Source organism: Sebastes fasciatus, chromosome 10, assembly GCF_043250625.1.
Source record: "Sebastes fasciatus isolate fSebFas1 chromosome 10, fSebFas1.pri, whole genome shotgun sequence".
Classification (NCBI taxonomy): Eukaryota; Metazoa; Chordata; class Actinopteri; order Perciformes; family Sebastidae; genus Sebastes; species Sebastes fasciatus.
This window is the reverse complement of record NC_133804.1, coordinates 10087583-10109115: the sequence shown is the minus strand read 5'-3', so window position 1 is coordinate 10109115 and position 21533 is coordinate 10087583. Positions and strand designations below refer to the sequence as shown.

Here is a 21533-nt window from a genome sequence, read left to right as displayed (position 1 = left end):
GGCACTCGTGACATGCTGCATGGTGGGTATGCTGTCACTGCGAGGAAGGAAAGAACGAGGAGGGAACAAGTGTTCAGGGACCACCTCGCCTACAAGCACCTCGATCTCTGTGTCAGAAAAAAAGATTTCTTGGTCTTCCTCTCGGTAGTTGCTGTAATTCACCGTAAAGATTCATTGATCAACAGGCTCATTTCTAGGCAGAAACATTCATGAGGTGCTTTGCATTGATCAATTATGGCTGAATGTGGGCGTGTAGAGGGTGTAATATGAGGCTGATCCATGTGCACACATTTCCAGGTGGACTGTGATTTATAAAGGGAACATTGCCTACGTGTGTGCATTACGCACAGTTTTATAAGTCTGATATTTTTTTTGGTGTGCACCATTTTTCAGCTTTTGTGCGCACATACATTTTTAGTACCTACACATTGTTTTATAAATGAGACCCCGGTGACTTGATTACCTCATACTGCCACCAAAATAAATACTGATATTATTAAAGCCCTTGGGGGGGAAAAAATGTTTTTAAATCTTGAGTATTTCCCTCTGTGCAACGATCAAAGTAGTTTAGAAAAAAATAACATTGCTAGTTATTATTTATTAAGAGTTCAATATTCAAAAGCTCAGCTAATCAGCTTCATTGGGGTGGTGTGGGTGTGGTTTGATCAGCAAAACAACCACAGCACATTTAGATTGAAATACTGCTGTATCCTGATTGGTGCAAATAAGTAAGTGACCAATGAGAGGAGCTCAGACAAAACAAAAAAATACAGAAAATCTGTCATAGCCAAAACTGTTGAAACTCTGGAAGAAATTGTTGTGTTCATGTATGATCCCATCACCCATAGCAAGAAGCTGATAGAGAAAATGTGTTTACGGTATTCATTCCTCCCTCCCCAGGAATCCTTCACAAGGGCAACGGGGAGAACGTGTTCCTCTCCCAGCAGCCTCCCGTCATCAGCACCGTGATGGGGAATGGTTTCTACCGGAGCGTCCCCTGCGGTCCAGGCTGCACCGGCTCCGCCCGGGACATGATGCTGTTTGCTCCCGTGGCGCTGGCCAGCGGCCCTGACGGCTCCCTCTACGTGGGGGACTTCAACTTCATCCGCAGGGTCCATCCCGACGGATACACCAGAACCATACTGGAGCTCAAGTGAGAGTCATGATCCCGTTGGGTATGCATGTGATAAGAGTAGACTGATCTCGATAGGGATCTCCCACAGTGGGAAGCAGTGGGATTTTGAGCACTGGATTGAGTCGAGCACAATTAGAACAAAATTAGCTCGTCTGATATGGGTTAGTATGGCATTAGCTCTGGTTGGCATCTGCACTTGTGATCTGTTTGATCTCAACAGAATACATTCTGAAGTTTGTCTTCATGCAAACGCAGAGTGTGTGAGATTCAGACATCACAGACTCTAATCTACCTCTTAAGGGTGTGAGAGAAGCTGAAAGTCTTTGTGGAACAAAGATATATTTTTTTTCTGTGGATTATGACGATGATATCTCCTACTGCGCTGCAGGCACTACATTCTCTATTTCTGTATTTTCTCAAGCGTAGGATCTCGATGGGATTGCACAGTCATTTGTCCTGTAAAGTGTTCTCCTTATGTAACTTTACTCTCTCATTCTCTGTTATTATTGTATCTCTGACTAATATTTCTGGTTCAGACGGAGGTTTCATAGTGTCTGTATTTGATACTTCCCTGTCCTCTGGGAGGAAATGCTAAAAAGCTTCCTGTTTAGGTTAATATTTAATGTGAAACAATACAGCCGTCTAAATCAACCCTAATCTCACTTTATGAGGATAAAATTGACTCATTGTAGCCTATGAAATTCTGAGTGACTCTCGTTAGCATCATAAATGATTGTTTTTTACCTTCTCTTTTCTCCTTTTTAAACACTCCTTTATGGCTTATTATCAGGAACCGGGACACCAGACACAGGTGAGAACTAGTGATTAACACCTCCTTTTATATTCCTGCACAAAACACACACATACACCAAAATAACGTGTCGAGAGAAAAGACATGTTTCAAAATGCCCCACAGCACTTTATCTTGGTTTCTTTGCTGCATATTTCATAATTGCATTGACCTGACTTTCCCCTCTTCCCACAAACACACCGCACACAAAATCTGCATATACTCAGGTTGCAGTCAGATCTATCAAATCCCCATTTATATTTCACTAGGCGATATTAAATTTGTAAATTGGAAATCAGCCAAAATGTCAAGGATTTCGTGTTTTTTAGAGGATTACTGGAAGTCTGTTTGGAGGATGCAGCGATTCACTCGTTTTCCGAGCCAGGCTAAAAGCCCGAGGCCTCGCACGGCGCATGGCCTCGACATCGTCCCTGGCCCCGAGCCTTGATGGTGATGTGAGCTCTATACACCATGTTAGACAGAAGATTAGACAGATGTTATAGGGCCTGTGTGCGTATGTGTATGTGCGCCACTATCAGGGGTTATATCACGCCGATTGTGTGTGTGCTCGTGGGTGTTTTGTGAGAGAGACAGAGGGGGTTTATCCGAGAGAGGATTTTTCAAGATGCCATATCTCCAGCATGCCAAAGTTTCCAACCATGCAAAAAGGATAACCTGCCTGTGTGTTTGTGGTTGTACTGTACGAGTGGGTGTGTACACATGTCTGCTAGTGTGGAAAATGTAAATGTGCCTGTGATGCACAAACCGTGATAAATTTCTTCTGCATAGCCTAAACCAGTGATTCCCAACCAGTGGTAGTTGTACCTCAGGGGATACCTCAGCAGTTTTTTCCGTGGGCAAAGATTGTGAAGCACCTCAACTAATTTAGATGAAATGGAAATCAAGCTTGAAAAAATATAGCCAGACAGAGTCAACTATAACACCCAATTAGTGAGCGTGCAAGGAAAAGCTTAAACAGCTAGCTAAAGGTAATGGATACAGGATGAAAATAGATAGCTAAATGTAATAGATGCACAGTTGATATAGCTAAAAAAGTAATTTAAAAATGTCCGAGAAAGCTAAAAGTAGCCGAATGGATAGACGGTTGAAACAATTAGCTAAAAGTTTGGATACATGATTAAAATAGATAGTTAAATGTAAGATAAACAGCTGAAACAGCTAGCTGAAAGTAATGGATACTTGATTAAAATGGATAGCTAAATGTAATAGATACACAGCTGAAATAGCTAAAAGTAATTTATAAATGGCCGAGATAACTAAAAGTAGCCGAATGGATAAACAGCTGAAACAGTTTGCTAAAGGTTTGGATGCATGGTTGAAATAGATAGTTAAATGTAATAGATAACAGTTGAAATAGTTAGCTAAAAGTAGGCTAATGGATGCATGATTAAAATAGATAGCTGAATGTAATAGTTAATAGTTATGGAAAACAGTTGAAATAGTTAACTAAAAGTAATGGATAATAGTTGAAAAGCTCCAAATAAAACAGTTGAAAATAACTAACTTAAAGGGGAACTACAGCCATTTTGAAAATTCACACATATTATTCCTATGGTCTAAGACAGTCCAAAAAATATTAGTAAACATGAACAACTCTCTCCCAAATCCAAAAATTAGAGTGCTAAAACTCAAATTTGTGATGTCATAGGGTATAAAGTGTGGAGCTGCTCCGTAGACAATGAATGGGAGAGATGTTCTAGATGACACTGAGAGTACCCAGGGGAATGATCTGAGTATATGGGAACATTTTCTGTTTCACAACTGACAACACTACAATAGAATAAAGCTCATTTGGGTATAAAAAAGAAAACAAGCATTCTGTGGGTCCACAAAATCCGTCTTCCATACATTGTCTATGGAGCAGCTTCACACTTTATACCCTATGACATCACAAGTTTGAGACTTAAGTCTCTGGTTTCTGGCTTTGAGAGAGAGTAGCTCATGTTCACAAATATTGATTGAACTTTCGTTGGCCATGGAAATAACATATTAGATTTCTTAATGTAGGTGGTGTTCCCCTTTAAAGTAATTACTAAATGGCTGAAACACCTAGCTTCTGCCACTCCAAGTGAAATCATTCAACTGCATGAAGATTTTTTTGTATCTTTCCAACCTCTATATAATCTATTCATTGAACACACCTGGGACAAGACAGCTGGTGTCAATGAAGGGGCTCAGTTAATCCGACAGAGCTGTGGGGGTACGTCAGATTAGGTTAGGTTGGAAACCACAGGTTTAAGCCTATAGGAACTGGATTCTTCCGAAGGCACTTTGTATGCCCTTTCCTCACCCTGGAGGTTTCTCCTTTAGTTCCGGCTTCCTCCTTTTTCTCCGCAGCAGCTTTTTACTGTTAGCAGCATGTTAGTGTTTCTCTTTTATTCTATACTATTGTTCTCCCAAGTCAAATGCATTAATTATTCATCCATATTCAGCTTTCAAAGCTTTTCACTCCACATTCTTCCCAGCAAAGTGCCTATCAGCCAGCGGGGCTTCAAAACAAGGTGTTCTCCGAAGGGAGACAATATGGGATGTACTCACCATAAAACCATTCTCTAGTCTTCCCCTTAAAGAGTTTGAGCGAGGAGTAAAACAAATAGGGGAGGAAGTCCTCCAGAATATTATCTGAGAGCCCAGACGGTCGATTCAGGGAGACAGTCAGAAACAGCTACATCACAATGTCTCTCAACTCTGATCATTGTTTTGTTATTTTGTGTGGAGGGAACAAGGAAGGATTGTTTGTGCTGTGGTTGTTATTGTTGTTGTTCATTTCCCTTCCACTGGATGAATGTGTTCGTGGCTGCGAGCATCTAATTGAGAAAAAGACAGGTGAGGTGATTTACAATCAGTCATATGCACCGTGCAATGCTTGTGGTAGCTTCAAGAGGCCCAGCAAATATGATATGCTGCGCGGAGCAGTGGCACACTTTGAAACTCTGTTAGTTACTCTCTTAGGATCAAGTTTAAATTATGTATGTGCAGTTCAGTGCAGAGCTCTGTAAACAGTTATGCACTTAATGGACTAGATGACTGACAGCAGCCTTGCCTATGTTGCAGTGTTTTCTTTTTCCCATGGTTGGGAGAAGGTTCAGGCTAATATCGGAAGTGAGTGTTTTCTTTATGAGAGTATGGGTTAGTGGGGGCAGAATAGCCTTACAGTGAACAGCTGTCCAAAGCAAACAGAAAATTATAAGAACCAATTTATAACCTGTGAGAAAATGTTAAAGCAGCAGTAGGTAGAATTGGAGCAAATATGATTTGAAAAAAGGTATTTTTATAAAACAGTCGCTATATCCTGACAGTAGTGCGTGAGACAGGTAATCCTCCGGTGTCGTCCGGTGCTCCTAATGGCATCTGCAAGATTTCACAGACCAGAGGTAAACAACCAATCAGAGCTGAGATGGAGCCTTGCCGTCTCTGAGCAGCTGTCAATCACTCGCAAACTCCGATCAAATGGTCAAACTAGGCAGCGCTGATCAAATATGAATTAATATTCTGTTACTGTAATGCCTATTTCTCGCCTCAAATGTTGTCAGAAACATCTTGTAGTGTACTGTTTAGCTGTAAAATGAGAAAGTTTGTGACCCGGCCACCATGTTGAGATCAGTTGAGGAAATACCAAGCACCAGGTTATTATGGAATTTTTGCCGAATGATGCCAAAATCTTTCTGCCTACTGCAGGTTTAAGTAACAATAACAAATGCCAGTAAAAAGTGCAGATGTTCCAAATGAGGAAGACTGCAGAAGCATGACATTGGAGATATTTTTCTTGACATTATTATATCCCTTTTTTCAATTGAAAAAATCATTTAAAAAGCGCCTTTACATGGTGTCTTCAGGTTTAATTGGCAGGAAGCCTTTGACCAGACCCGGCTGACATTCCATTTCACGCTACAAAGTAATTGCTTGGATCTAGATTTGTTACAATGCTACAAAGTGCAAATTCTCGCTCCCATTTTTTTATGCGAACACTGTGTTCAAGTCTCAATAATGCATCACAATAACCTGACAATATCAAAGGTTTAACTGCAGAATATATGTACAGAACAGAAGCGAGTCAACTCTGCATGGCCACATGCCCACAGTGTTGGCTCTCCTCCTACACAGAGTACAGTAGTATACAGCTCACAGTCAACATAAGGGTAAATGAAGTCGGTACAGTGTGCTATTTAAAGCCTCGGGCTTACACTCAGGACAAAAGACAGTTTTATTAAAACAGTATGAAAAGTACATCATTCCATACTCTTTCCTCCACACAACATACTGTATTGTTGAGCCTCACGCTGAATAAACTTTCAGTCTTTTGTCCACTCTTACCTCATAAACTAACAATACCAGCTAGAACAATAGACAATTATGTGTCCACATGGCTCATTTGGCGTAGGCCAAATTTAGCTATATGAATGTTCTGGGTTTAATTTTGGTCTGGACCTTTGTTGCATGTTATCCCCACTCCCTGTTATTGTCTCTCCTGCTTTCCTGTTGCTCTCTCAGTTTAGCTTGCTTATTATCATTCTGGACCGTGTGCCATAGTAGTAAAACATCAAATTAAGCATTAGGGACGACATTTTACAACTATTGCATATAATATAGTTAACATGAAAATCAAAAACACACACAACTTATGAGCATAAGCCATTCTCAATATGCGCCTCTAGACTGTTGCAAGAGAGATATCATATCACAGAAATATTGTATAAGGATGCTCCTTTTTTAGAAGGATTCACGAATGCATCAATTATGCTGTTCTGTACCTTACCCACTCTGCACATACATTTATACATAAGGGTCCTTATCGCTGCCTGACATGTGAGCAGGCACATTTATGCTCACGAACAAGTGACTAGCTAAAAAAAATCTTCCCTTCCCCAAAAACATTTTCCAGGCATTATTGTAAGCAGTTGCATCTCTCTGTATACTATAGGGGAGCATTATACAGCGGCACACACTAAACCCTGAACCGAGAGGCTCTGACGTCAAGTCTCCTATATTTCCTCATCAAATAAAGAAAAAATGAGCGAGCCATCATAAAAGAAGGAACCACTTAATGCTCACCTTGACATGCATTCCTGAAAAACTGTCATCGGGTTTGTGCAGTATATACTGTATTCTATAGATCAAAGAGTGATGTAGAAAAGGCATAGAACATTCGCAAGAGCTTTATCCTGGGCACCATTTTCTTTCTTTAACAAGGTTATTTCTCCTTGTGTAAAGGACGGTTTACAGTTGTTTTGGCGGTGATTTCCCTACTGGCACAGAATGTAACAAATATATTCTTGTTTTCATGTAGTTTGAATTTAGTATTTTGAAAGTGTGTTGAGATTAGCTTGCGTTTGCTTCGCTGCATGCAATTATTAGAGTGTTTTCACATTAAGTACAATTGATTTGTACCGTGGAGTACAATTGCCTCCCCTCTTCACTCCCTCGCCAATCAGCTTTCACATTAGTAAAGTTGTTCTGTACACGAGTACACTTGCATCATTATCCATATTTGTTTATGTTGAGATCAGCTGTTCTAGTGGCAGAGCATCGTAAAACACTTCATTCAAACTTGACTGAAGCAAGTCAACAAAACCGTCTTGATTAGTCTTTCCAACAATCATCAACTCTGGTTTGGTCGAAATAAACCATTATATCACAGAGTCTGATGTGAAATTATGCCGGCTCTACCCATTGCACACTAATCAAACGAGCTGGACTCTGGGGGTCAAGTGTACTCGGATCCGGGTCGGGGTCCCTGATGTGAAAGCCTCCTTAATTAGCAGTGACATACAAGGAACATATCAATCACCAATATTTGGATTTATAACTCTATTAACATTTTTGGCTGGACTGCAGAGGGCCAGCCCTACAAACCGCAAAGTCTGTCACTGAATGATTGAGTGATGAAGTTAGATGATTGGTTGGCTCATTGGCTGTTGCTCTTTCCAAATGAAAAGGCGGGGAACAGTCCTTTATGCAAATGAGCCCGTCCAGCGTCTCACGAAACTTGGACCAAGCTGTCAAATTAGGCAATCTAGTTTTTAAATGAAACGAGATTCAGCAGTGGCATAGCCTATTTTTCACTTAAAATGTTTTCAGAAGTAGATTTTGGAATCAGGTGCATTCGAGCATACGATAGGGTACGTCACCGCTTGAACGGCCAGTTGAGTGGCGCAGCGCGTCCCCTAGTGTCCTCGCCGGACCTGGTGGACATGTGCCGCTGGATTTAACATTATAGATATGACCAGTGACTATTTGTGTTACAATTTAGCCACAAATTCACAGACTGACCATACACGGTCCAGACATGTACTCAGTTTTGACCGAGTCTTGTTTCTTAATAAACGTGCTGATACAAAAATCTCAAGAATGAGATTATTGCTGTGGGCATCTGTGCTATTTAAATTGGAAGACATTAGTCTTGTTGTTCCAGCACAGGCACAAGTTTACTCCAGGAGTCTCTGCTCTTCACTGGGATGACCCGATTGCCTCTAAATACCTTTACTTCAATTGATGGTGGTGTCTAGTCATGAATGCTGGGTAATATTAGAATTTCCTAAACTAGGCTAGTCTCACTGTTTGTGTCACTTTGCAAGTTAAAACACAATAAACATTTCCTAAAATCCAAACTAAATGCTCTTTAGAAAATGTACCTGTACCATCTAAACTGTCTTTGCTTTCTAACTTTATTAACTGTGTACACTTTCTCTCACTAGCACCAGCCCTGCTCATAAGTACTACCTGGCCATGGATCCAATGGGGGAGGTTCTTTACGTGTCTGACACCAGCAGCCGCAGAGTGTACCGAGTGAGGAACCTCGGCCAGCCAAAAGATCCATCTCGTAACCTGGAGGTAGTGGCCGGAACGGGGGAGCAGTGTCTACCATTTGACCAGAGCCACTGCGGAGAGGGCAGGAAGGCCGCAGAAGCTGCACTCAACAACCCTCGAGGTAGGAGAATATTGACACGGCTAATCTAAAGAGGTCACTTTCTCAGTCAGCTCACAGTTACTACACACTACGAGCATGAATCACATTTATCATCCCTCCAGGCTTATATATTTGTGATCGGTACTCACAGATCAGTATTCAGTCATATTTGGTAGCTTGAGGACGAGGCGATGACTGGTTCTCTGAAGGTCAATACTCCTGTATTGAAGCAGCTCATCACACTGACATTTTGAATAATTTATTATTTTCCTGATTTCATTAAAATACAAAATCAGGTAGTCTGCTTGTATTTCACCATTTCATACTTGTCAGAGTGCAATACATTCAGAATCAGCATTGAGATCGTCATGGGACACACAGACACTGCTATCACAGTCTCATAAATAGTAATTTTGATAACCTTGGATCTATCTTTCTCCTGGAAGTATAGTATTTGAAGGATGATTTATTTATTTATTTCACATGACAATATGTTGATCACATTTTATGTTGGATTTCGTTAGCACATCCGTCAATCCAAGTTGGTTGCATTACAACATGTATAATCCTAGATAATATATCCGCATCTATAAATTCCTCCTGCATCATGTCCTTCCTGTGGGTGTTTGCTGTTTTATAAACCTACTTGATTCTTGCCCTTGTTCAGAAATTTTCTTTTACTCTGGTCTGACTCCTCACATTTCGAATTATGTATAAATTATTAATTGTTGGATAACCGGCACAGTGAACTAATGTTCTATTTTGCCAGACAAAAGATAATTACAGTACAACTCCACTGTGATTAGATTTATTCTCTAAATTATAGTGCCGACTTTCTCTCGCCTTTAAAACGCAAATATGTTTATATAGAATATCAGTTTTCTGAGGCGTAATCCCTTCACAAGTATTAATGTTATGACCGATTCCTGCGTTATGTTTTGACTGTAGAGACAATCATTTAAAGCTTTGGTTCTCGTATAATTTGTAAAATAGCGCTTTCACTGTGAGCCCTCAAATATTCAGATATGCTGTGGCATTAAAATGAGGCTTAATTGGTTCGAGGCCCCTACTGTGTTCTGCCACAAAAACACTCCACACATCCCCACCAGCAGCCTCTACTGTTGACACCAGCTAGGACGGATTGATGGATTCACGCTGGTTGAGCCCCGCCATCAGCATTTTTTGGAATATCAAACGATTTAACCAGGCAACACTAATGTTTCTATTCTTCAGTCATCCAGTTGTAGTGATTATCATTGATTATCAAAGGTAAATACTCATAGAAATACTGCAGTATTGGAGTAGAACAGACATAGAACTGTTTTCCGTGGTCATTTCACTAGTACAAAAGAAAATGGTGATTGTTTTTAGTTGTTATGTTGACAACAGAACATGCGTCAGTGGGGCCGTAGAGTGTGGTTGCATCTCATCGTTAGCTTGCTGAAAATTGGCGGGGAGTGAGGGGGAGGGACCGAAAGACCAAGCGCAGCCGCTGGCCACCAGTCCGCTGTCTGGCTCATTTTCTGTAACCAGTGTGGTATCAAAGCATGGCGGAATCAGCAAGCTAGCTAACTAGCCAGCTGTCCGCTTAGATACTAATTCATCCATGCTTTAAGGCTACACTGGTTACAGAAAATGAGCCAGACAAAGTTGTTACTTATCTGGCGATAGTTATTTTCTTTCCTACGCCGCGACAAGCCCACGATTTTGCCATAAGTCGGTTTAGTTTATACGGAATTTAGCCCACTACAATGGTCACAATGGCAACTGTCCATTCTACTCCTATTGTAACAAAATGTTGTCTTTATAAAAAAGTATATTGTCTGCCTTTGTGTGCTAAAATAATGCTAGACTTTCCACAGCAGACATTGTGCCGCGTCACAGCAGGGAGAACACAGGTGTGACTATTAAAACTAGTAATCATGGCAGCAGTCCATTCTGGTGTTCCAGTTTCAGGACCCTGGTGTTGTGCATGCTGGCTCACTGTCATGGCTTACTGGGACACTTCAATGGAATGAGGCCATTACGAATGTTATTAGTTGCACCTGTGCTATTCTTGTTATAACAAGTCAAAATGAGGTCTGTTGCATACAAACTCAATAGAGCAGACTCTGGTCCAGTTCCAGACAGAAATGCAATTTATTCCGGGGCAACAATTTTTCAGCAAACCGATCTGGACCACTTTCGAGCGACACATCGCTATCACGTCACCTCACCTGTCATCATTCAGCCGCCTGTTAGTCGCCACAGTTAGTGGAGGCTGTTGTCAGATCAGATGTAGGAGCTCAAGTTGAAAAAGGAAAAATGGCAAACTAGCAGATACAAAAAAAGAAAGGTTGACAGTGAGAAGCATGCGTTTAAGCATGAGAGGTCTGAGTAATACAAGTTTGTTTCGCCCAAGGAATGCACAACACCAGAGTGCTTTATTTGCAATGAAACAGTCGCCATAGTGAAGGGTGGTAATGTAAAACAGCACTACGACACCAATCACTATCAAACACTATCTCCAGATCACAGAAGTTTTCACATCAAGCCCATAGCAGAATAATTGTAAAAATCAATGACACAGCAAGAGCGGACAATTGAGGCTTCACTGAGAGTAGCAAGAGTCCTAGGCAAACAAAAGAAGCCCTTTTTGGACGCTGAACTAATAAAAAGAGTGTATGAGTGCTGAGTGACACTAGAAGCAAAGCAAAAGGATGAAATGAAGGAGAAAATAAATCATATACCGCTCTCAGGTTTCTCTCTGCACCAAGATGACGAACAGAGACTCTTGCTGAAGATTTGCTCCAGCAACTTTGTGATGGCATAAAACAGGAACAATTCATCTCACTTGCCATGGATGAATCAGCATGGATGGAGCACCTTCCATGACAGGGACAGAGAGGGGTGCAACACTCAGAAACTCGCCGCCTCGGTCTGATATATCACTGCATAATCCATCCTGTTTCTGTGCGCTAGTGTGGGTGAAACGCACTCACAACCGCGATGAGACACATTTCTGACAGAGGTCGCTGCAACTTTTGATGATTTGCTCCTCCACAACAATGTCAGGTGGCTCAGCAGAGGCAGAGTACCGGAGCGCACGGAGCTTCAAACCTAAAAAAATGAAAAAGCCAAAATTTGTGTCCTGCAAAAATGGAAGCTGTTGCATTTCTGCCGGATATAACATCCCACCTCACTGACTTTAATGTCAAGCTTCAGGGTAGAAACAACACTGTGACCCCGTGTCTGTGGTGTGCGCTTTTCAGAGGAAGCTGGAGGTGTTTAAACTTGACATACAGGAGGGCATGCTGCACTTTCCAAAGCTTTTTTGAACAAACCCGAGGTAAAAAATCACCTCAGTTCCTCGAGAAGCTGATTGAAAATTTCCAAACCAGCTTTGAGGACTTGAGCTTGGGAAAACAAGTTCTGCTGTGCATTGGAAACCCATTTCTTGTCAGAAATGTCACTGAGTTCTCGATTGAAGGACAGAGAATCTGCCCCTGGGTCAATACGGCTGCTCTGCAAACTGAGTTGATTGAGTTCAGAGAAAACACGTTTCTGCAGGAGGCTCACTGTGACCCTGTCACTTTGTGGACTGCAGAAGATAGCCCTCCGCATCCTCACCTTGTTTGCTTCAACATATTGCTGCGGAAAAGCATTTTTCAATGATGAATAGAGTGAAGAACTGCAACAGACTCACTAATGAACACTTCTCCGCCTGGCCATCATACCTTTTCCTGCGTAATTACAATGTACTTTTTTTCTTTTTCTGATATATCAGTCATGGCACTTAATAATACGGAAGTGCCTGCAACCCGAACAAACATGGACGCCTCATATCGCGCCTGTCATTCAAAGTGTTTGAAATTCAATGAATATAATGCTACTTTGTCAGTTCAGTCTCGCACAGCCAAGTCGTAAACATGGCAATGTTTCCCATTACAACCATCCATCCCATATGATGTGAACCTGACATCAGGTTGAAGGTGGACGGAGCTGTGCTGGGAATTACTCAAGGCCAGCAACCTCCATACTGTACACCATTAAGGGTGTAATTTGTTCCCCATAGGCGATGCAAAACAGCTAGCGGGAGAGTCGGGGAGATGTCAGTCAAGCGGTCTGTACACACCCACACAGTCCTGCCAACTTCACCTGGCTTTAACAAGCATAAATGCCTGTGCAGCAGCAGCTCGGTACACTTCTTCGCCTCACTAAATGACCAACGATGGACCTTTTTTCACAGCTTTGATTTGTCATAGTAGGAAAAGCACAGGTGAAATTGATGACTTTAATAATGGCTCAGTCCCATTATGTGTCCCAGTAAGCTATTCAGGTGAGTCAGCACATATATATATATATATATATATATATATATATATATATATATATATATATATATATATATATATATACGTAGATAACGCATTGGCCTTTGGATCGTATGTCAACGTTGCCATCGACGTCGGGGAGCCACCGTTTTTCTAGATTACAAAGCACTATAACGTTTATATTTCTCAACCGATTTCAAAGAGTCCTTTTTAATTTCAAGCATTTATAATCTACGTGGGGGTCCTGTAGGTTAGATTCCCCCCACACAAAAGAACTTTTGGTGAAAAACGATCCAGTAATGTTACGTCACTGCTTCTGGTTCATGGATCACAGGCCGATCTGTCTGTTGAAATGGTATTAAAAAGTCGTACTCTCATAACACATAAAAGAATATTTCACATTACACTTTAAGTTACATCTTTACAAAACATTTGCTTCCATAGGTCATCAAATAAGAGCTAACTAGGGTTTGTTATTGTTAGCTAAGCCTCGACCAAAGCTAATGCTAGCTTATAGCTCTTTATGTCTCAAACAATATTGTGTTTAGAACTTGAAATTTACGATATGCGTCTAATATCTCATATAGCTGAAGTCTTGGGTTTTGGAACAATAACATTAACTCTCAGAATTATTTTCCACCACGTAAGTAATTCAGTTCATGTAACGTTAAGCTTAGCTAACGTTGATACACTCTTTTGAGCGTCTAGCAGTGATTATAGCTTAGTATCAAGATTTTAAGTAACTGGAGACAAAACTTTTCTACTCCTCATAGATCATAAATCCCTGAGTATAAAAATGACTCATTGAAATCGGTTGAGAAATGAAAACGCTATAGTGCTTTTTATCCAGATGGGACGTCATGACCTCCCCAATATGGCGGCGACTCTGACGTATCGCAGCAACGGGCTAAAGCGGCCAATGCGGTATCAATATATCTAATTCTATGAGCCAGCATGCACAATACCAGGAACTCTTCAGTGGAATGCAGCTATCATTAATGTTATTAAATAAAACTGTGCTTTTCCTATTATGACATGTGAAATAGAAATGTCTGCTGTTGCACCGTTGCAATCCAGAGGGAGGATGTTTCTGTAGTTTGAGGAAATTGTCTGTAACAAATGAGTAAAAGCTGGCCACAAGATAAAAATTCAGGAATACATTACGTTGTATATGACGAGGGAAATTATTTGATCTTTGTATTAACATGACAATAATAGCCTGACTAATAGGGTAAGCTGTAAGTGGCTTCCCTTGACTTACAGGAGAAAATGGCACTTGTAGGCGTTAAACTTAAACCAAAATACGCCTGTCATATTAAGCTTTTCTAATGCAGAGAAGTCTGCAGATTCAGCTCTGATTCCCTCCTAGCTTTAGCCCAGTTCAAGCTATTTGAATTAATGGACACATATTTGAGACATTAAGCCCGGAGTGTCGATTTAAATTGGTTAATCATTATACCCTTAGTTATTAGCTGACAGGAGTGGATTCCAGCAATGTGCCGTCGCTGCTGGTGCTGCTCCTTTCTTCTTCCCCGCCTGTTAGCTGGAACAAGTCTTCTGGTCTCTTCTGACTTCTGTCATCAGTAAGGCATTGTCACCCACAGGAAAGCTGGAGCTAGGGAGGTTTCTTTGTCCATTATAAAAAATGTAGACACCAAGGCCACATTCCAAATCGCATACTTTTTCTTTTTCCATTTAGTACATGCTGCAGCTGCCCTTACAAAGTACGTACTTTGCAAGCAGTATACAATCAGGACATACTACTTAATCATAACATTGCAGCTTGACCTTTGACCCTCTTACTCATATAGCTGATGCACAGAGGATTATGGGTCTGAATAGCTAGAAAAGCATGCAGGCTTGCATACCGCAAAATGCAACCTGATGTAGTATGAGATCCTGGTATTTTTGGCATACTGCATTTGACATACTATGTATTGGGACATACTAAATATTTTTCTGGCATACTAAATAGTGTGGTAGTATGGGTATTGGAACCCAAAGCAAGTGTGTCAACACATAGTGCAACAGTTTGGACACTGAAACCGACATGGCTATAGTGTTGAGAGATGAACAAAATTTAATTTAGCTGTGATTTATTTTGTTAGTGAATTTTGTATTTATATTATGTCTTTTTTTCAGCTGTCTTTGTTATGGTTGAAATGACAAATGAACATGAAACTTGCACCTTGCACTAATTATTGTGACTTGCTGCAGTAGTGATTGTACCAATTAAACTACTACTACTACTGCAACTTTGCATTTATACCTTGCCAAGTTAGTGCTACACATACCCATATTTTCATATTTTGCACATTATTAAAAAGAATACATTTGATAATGTGTACGTATTCTTTACAAGACATTCTGTTTGTTTGGTCTCCTGTATCCCAGTTACAGTAGAAGAACACACTGTTGTATTTATGCTGCAGTCTCACATATTTTGTAATGGATATTCTTATTTTAAGCTTTTTTTACGACATTTGTAGTTGTGTAGTTTTATGCTTATACTCCATCTGAGATATGTTTCCTTTGGTTTTCTAATATTCTATAAATATACTGTATATATAAACATGCCTGGCAAAGATGACCGTGAATATGAATGAGAGAAAAGGAAAAGAGGAAGATTTGAGAACAATGTCGAGGAGGGAACAACATTATCTATCATTCATCAACATCATGATGGTGTCCATAGATTTGCTAATGAGTTATAGTATGAGTTATTAATAATAATTTAGCTACCTTTCCACCACGTAGACTGAATGAAAACATAAAAAGGAATGCTGTATTTTAAAGTGCTCTGATTGCTGCGTGTCACTGAACTCACCATGGATGCAATCAATCTTGCGTCTAAAGGCCTTTACACATCGGGGGAGTGATGAGTAAACGACACAAAGGCACAACTCAACCCATTCTGCACAACGTGATTGGTTGATGCATTTTATTTTGCAGTGCGAAAGTTTAAAAAAACTGACCTTATTCCAAAAAATGACTTTTTTGCCGCATGATTTCATGACAAAAACAACATTTCCAAAAAACATATTGACGTGCAATTAATCACACAAAAATAACGCCCCCAATGTGTAAAGAACTTAAAAAAAAACTTATCACACTAGGTGAACAATGAAAAAGCATGTCACACAGAGGTCAACATGACAGATTGTTCTGCTTATTATTTGTTTCCACCACCCAGCATCTGTAGAATCAGGTCATTATATAGCTGATATCACATGTTGTAGTCTGTGAAGGCCTTAAGAGGACTAGTTTGTGCTTGTGTGGGCTACCCCGGCCCAAAAAGCATGTGCAGCCAGGAAGAAGAAATAATCTGTTTACTGCCCTCACCAATCACACCCACACACCTGGCCACCTCTCAGTCCCCCAGGTCGCACGGGAGATTTAGCCGCGGGCCTGTCACTCAGGCTGCGCCCACAGTCCTGCGTGGCCTCTTCTGTCAGTCACACTCAGCTTGTGCGTGCAATGCAATCTGACGTTGGAGGCAGACAGCCAGTCGATACGGAGCGCGGTAAACAAATGTAATGCAGGAGTGTCTCCATTTTTCAAATGCCGCTGGTTAGAAACACAAAGTAGCTCCAAATTCCATAGCAGAACTTTTTATTAGCCCTAACTTCCCGAGTTCAAACTGATAGAAGAGGGAAAAAAGATGATGAAAAAGCAAAAGAGAAAGATAAGAGAAAAACATGATTGGAGCTGATTTCCTGCTACAATCTGACAGATGATCTGAAGACTGTTATTCTCAGTGTGCGTGCCCCTTTCTACCTTAGAACACGCTGTATCCCTGTCTTTGTACAGTAATAGAATATTCTGTCCCAAGACTCCTCCTGTTCACACACGGTCAGGTATTTTATACTCTTTGACTCACTGCACTTCACAGAGCCTGGCCATTGTGCTCCGACTAACCAGCTCTTATAAAGGCTCTGGAGATTTCTGCCTGGAGTCCCACGGTTCCCTGTCATCCATCTGCCACAGCCCACACTCCTCCTCCTCCCCGCACCCTCTTACCAATGGTAATGAGTGGTAGACTTCACAGAGAAATATCTGTCCATTACTTTTTTTTTTTTTTTTTGAAGCTGAGGCTCTGTGATTCTCCGGCATTGATCTTGTCTCATGTCGTCTGGTGAGCTCCTCGCTCCAAATTAGAGCCTTCCTTCTTTTCCTCCATCTCGTTTCCTTTCCTTTCTTCCTTCCTCGATGAATCATCCTCGTGCCCCGGTGTTGACATAGCCTCAGTAGTCCTGCTGTGACGCATAATATTGTTACAACACGGCAAACAGTTGTTAAATAGTAATCCATAATTTTAATTTAGCCAACAATGTTGCAGAACGCTGCTGTTGCCCGAGTTTCTAGTCCCTCCCTAGCGTAAACTGCGGGGATTATCTTGTGTCCTTCAAACACTCACTTATGAATACAAGATCTGGGGCATTGTTTAGAGTTGGCTCCACATGCGCTACTGCAGTCAATTAGCTCGGTAAATAAAAAGGCCTCGCTCCATTTAGGATGGATCCCATGTCTGACATGAAAGAGGCGTCGCTCCCACAGGACCCAACAGCCTTGGCTCGCATCTCTGGACTCCTTTTGTGCACAACATGAAGGTTGTTTTTTTCTTCACACACATTTGGTAAATAATAATTGTGTTTATGTAAAAACAACAGTTTGATGTGTATGTTTGGACAGAGGAGTTCAGCGAGTGACTCCAGTGATTGAGAGTTTAGTTGTTGTTTGCCATGTGCAGGTCTTATCTGTTTATTTGTTGACTAGTCCCAGACAGCAAAGCTGATATCCAGAGCGAGAAGTGTGTGTGCACGTATGTGTATGTGTGTGTGTGTGTGTGCACACACAGGGTAGAGTGAGAGCTTGCAGTGTCAGTCTCTCACTCCGACCCACAGGGGGCAGAATAATGCCCTTATCAGAAGCTGACATGCTGCCACCACATTTCTCCCTCTTGCCCCGTCGGCCCCTCTCGCTCGCTTCTTTTCTCTCCTCCTCTGCTTTCTTTCTTTCTGTCTCTTTCTCCGTGTCTCTCTATTCCGCACACAGACACAACACATTTGTCCCCATCTCACTCAGCCCCACAGCTGCGAGGCAACGCCATCAGAGTCGAGATAGCGGGGGCCGGGGGTGCCGAATGAAGCAGTCGGGGTTTAAACTGGTCGCGGTTATTAGCATGTAGAACAGCGAGGAGAGTGTAAAAAAAAGAAGCCACAGCCAGGGGTAAATACGCTTCACATGGCACTGCGCTGCTTGGCCACCAACCTCAGACCACGACAGCCAGCGGGCTTCATGCTGTACAGTATCTGCCTTGGCTGGAGGTTGACATATAAGCAGCTTAGGCGAATGAATATCTTCACACATTTGGGCGCCAGCCTCATTTACAGAAATGGCTGAAAACACAGCTGTGTGCATAGGAGCGTTTCCCAGTTTGTTTCATCAGTGTGAATCAAGCATTCGATGCTGTCAGCAAGCCCATACTCGAACCATTAACTCGGCAAACACCAGTCCCCCTGCTTCTGCTCCAGCAGTGGTGTCCTGCAATCGCACAGCTCTAATCACTGCAGCCTGCGTTTCACTTTTCTGGAATCTGCCACTTCCAAAACTGTATTTGCTGGCTGCAGAAGTGAAGTTAGAGGATCTCCTAGGGCTGTGTAGCCTCTGTGCCAGCTGCTCTGTTATAACTTTGGAATGAATATGCCATTGTTATTTTACCTCTGGCTCCCATAGCATTTAGTGCAGAGTGATTGTTGCGTCTCACAAAATAGAGAAAGAGAGAGGGAGAGCGGATTAAATTAATAGAGAAAAAATAGGGAGCTCAGTAAGAGAGTGAAACAGAGAATAAAAAATAATATGAAATTCATAGAGAAAAATAGAGAATGGAGGGAAAGAGAGAACAAGTGAATGAAATGGATAAAGAGAGAGAGAGAGAAGTCAGTGTTTTGAATCTAAATCCTGCAGCGTGCAGCAGTCCCACACCTTATCTGCATATTAAACTGGCCCTGTGGCTGCCTTCCCTCTCAGAGGGTCAACTATCATTGTTTCTGTTGGTTTAAACAGAGCACTGCTTCGCAAAACAAGGGCATCAGATAAGTCACACTGTGTTTTTCGGCTCCAAGATTCAGTTTTGTGTGTGCGTGCGTGCGTGCGCATTATGTGCTCGCAATTTTTTTAGCAGCCCGCTCCTGTGTTTCATTTCACATTGACCGAGCTTTTGTCTTTGCCCCTGGACATTCCTGCATTAATGATACACACATGAATTAATCACACAGCAAGGCAAACAGCAGCATACTCCATGATAATGCAAATCAGAGAGACGCCATTGGGTCATGCTATTTCTACCACAGCTTGTTTTCTCGCTGCAGCATCCATGATAATTAGAATATCGGCGACGGTTTGTGCAACAGACATGCATCACCGAGCAGACACAATAAGAATTCCTGCCATTTTTTCCAAAAACTAATGCTGAGAATATAACTGCCAGCGGCAAATCCAGAGGGCCGGGGAAAAGAGCATCAAGCAAAGCACAGAGCACACAGGTTCACCGAGGACCTGCTCAGCACGGAGAGACATTTTGACATGAATGGAGGAAGAATTGCAGAGATATGGCCGATGTCCTGTTTGCATATTTACTGCTGTCACAGCCAAACAGTCTGCAGTATGTGATGCAAGTGTTCCTGACACAACTGCAAGAATCTTAAACTATTCACTCGCTACAATAATAAATCGATATGCAACTGTATTGCTTTGTCACACATGAGGAAGTCAGTTTTGGTAGAAAATACTAACTTTACACTCACTTTAGAGTACACGTTTTCATGAAATTTCCCTGTTGCATGGTCTCAAACGTGTGATGTAATCTACAGTATAAGATTGATGAAAATGTCACATGCTCTACAGTACATACAGTACTCTGTAGAATACCGCAAGTCATACTACTGTATAAGTAGGTTTGTGAATGTTCTGATGTTCTTGAATGATACTAATGTCAGTCATAAAATTATAATTTTTTAGCATGTAATTAAGATATTGTCATGAAACGCTGGAGTTTGTGATATCTGTCTGCCTTTCATTATCTTGCACGGCAGCTGGATTCTCGAAATGTCACAAGATTACGCAAGAATCGTGGGATCACATATCACACGACAATCTATCTTGTCAGCTTTAAAATAATGCGATTGTGCAGCAAGCCAGAACACAGGCCAGCTAGTGGCGGCTACGGGCGTGGCTTAGGTGTGTGAGACCCGATGAGACCATAGTGTGAGGCGACACGAAGAGGCGACTGTTCTAAATAACAATGGCGGTTCCTGAAGAGCTTAGCGTAGATGCTGTAATAGCATCAGTTATATCAGAATTTGAGAGTATTTCTGAAGGCTTTTCTCGATGGGCCGACTGGCTTCGGCAAGAGTTTGATTGACAGATGGTTCATCCAGTCACCTGCAAAGTATTTTTTTGAAAGTCCCCGCCCTTTCCAAACAGTTTCCAATGACGGCTTCTCACATGGTTCTGTGTATCAAACCATAGGGCGGGTCCATGGATGTATAAAGAGAACTGGATACAGCATTGGCGGCGGGCGTCCGTTCATTCCTATGAGAGTTGCTCAGTGGTGCATGAAGCCAAAATGGCACATCTGTCGAATGATAAAGTAACCGGATCATCCAGCGATCTTCCATTGGGCCCATAGAGCAGGCGCAGTAGCGTTTTCTTTAACTCCGCCCTCGGTCCAGCCCTCGGTCTGGGTCTCATTCACATGAACGGAGGAGGGAGAATAACTCTGGATTCGGCTAATAGTGCATTTTACAGCTTTGAGGACCTAATGATTTAAATAAGGTCTATTCAAGTTTTCATACTGGGAAGTTGATGTACCTAAAAAAAAATTATCCACTGATTTACGGACATCTTTTTCCCGATGTAAGTCCATCGGGAAAAAGTCTTTTTGGGCTCTATGGCTTCACGTGACAGACATGGAAGTTGTAGTACCACGGTTTGGCCACTACAAAAATTTGCTTCAAAGCCTGACGCTCTTCATGGGGGCTTGGGCGGATCAGGTTAGCATTTTCATACTGACGGGCCAAAGTCTTAACTGGTTTTATCTGAGGTCAATATCAAGTCAAAGCTAAAGAAGCTTGAAAATCGTTGAATGGGGCAACAAGTTCACCTACCCAAATTACAAAATAAGTTGTTTGTCATTGCCTTCTAATATGATCCATATAAGCATTTCTGATCTGGTGACACTATCAACAGGATGACATGCCCAAAACGTCCTTGTTTCTAATAATAATTGCCCTAATTTCCAATTTTACACCAAGAGCTACTAGTTTGCACAATGAAGAACATGCACCATCACATTATACATTTTCT

The 21533-nt window shown here is 41.6% G+C and overlaps 1 protein-coding gene across 2 annotated transcripts in view; it reads left to right on the top strand.

The window, feature by feature from the left end:
* The window catches only part of tenm1 (teneurin transmembrane protein 1), a 213779-nt gene that overhangs the window by 150666 nt on the left and 41580 nt on the right, over positions 1–21533 (top strand). For both annotated transcript variants that reach the window (XM_074648019.1, XM_074648020.1), the window contains 3 exons: positions 901–1153; positions 1926–1946; positions 8642–8874. In XM_074648019.1, the coding sequence (XP_074504120.1) occupies positions 901–1153; positions 1926–1946; positions 8642–8874 (507 nt within the window). The remainder of the gene's footprint in view (positions 1–900; positions 1154–1925; positions 1947–8641; positions 8875–21533) is intronic.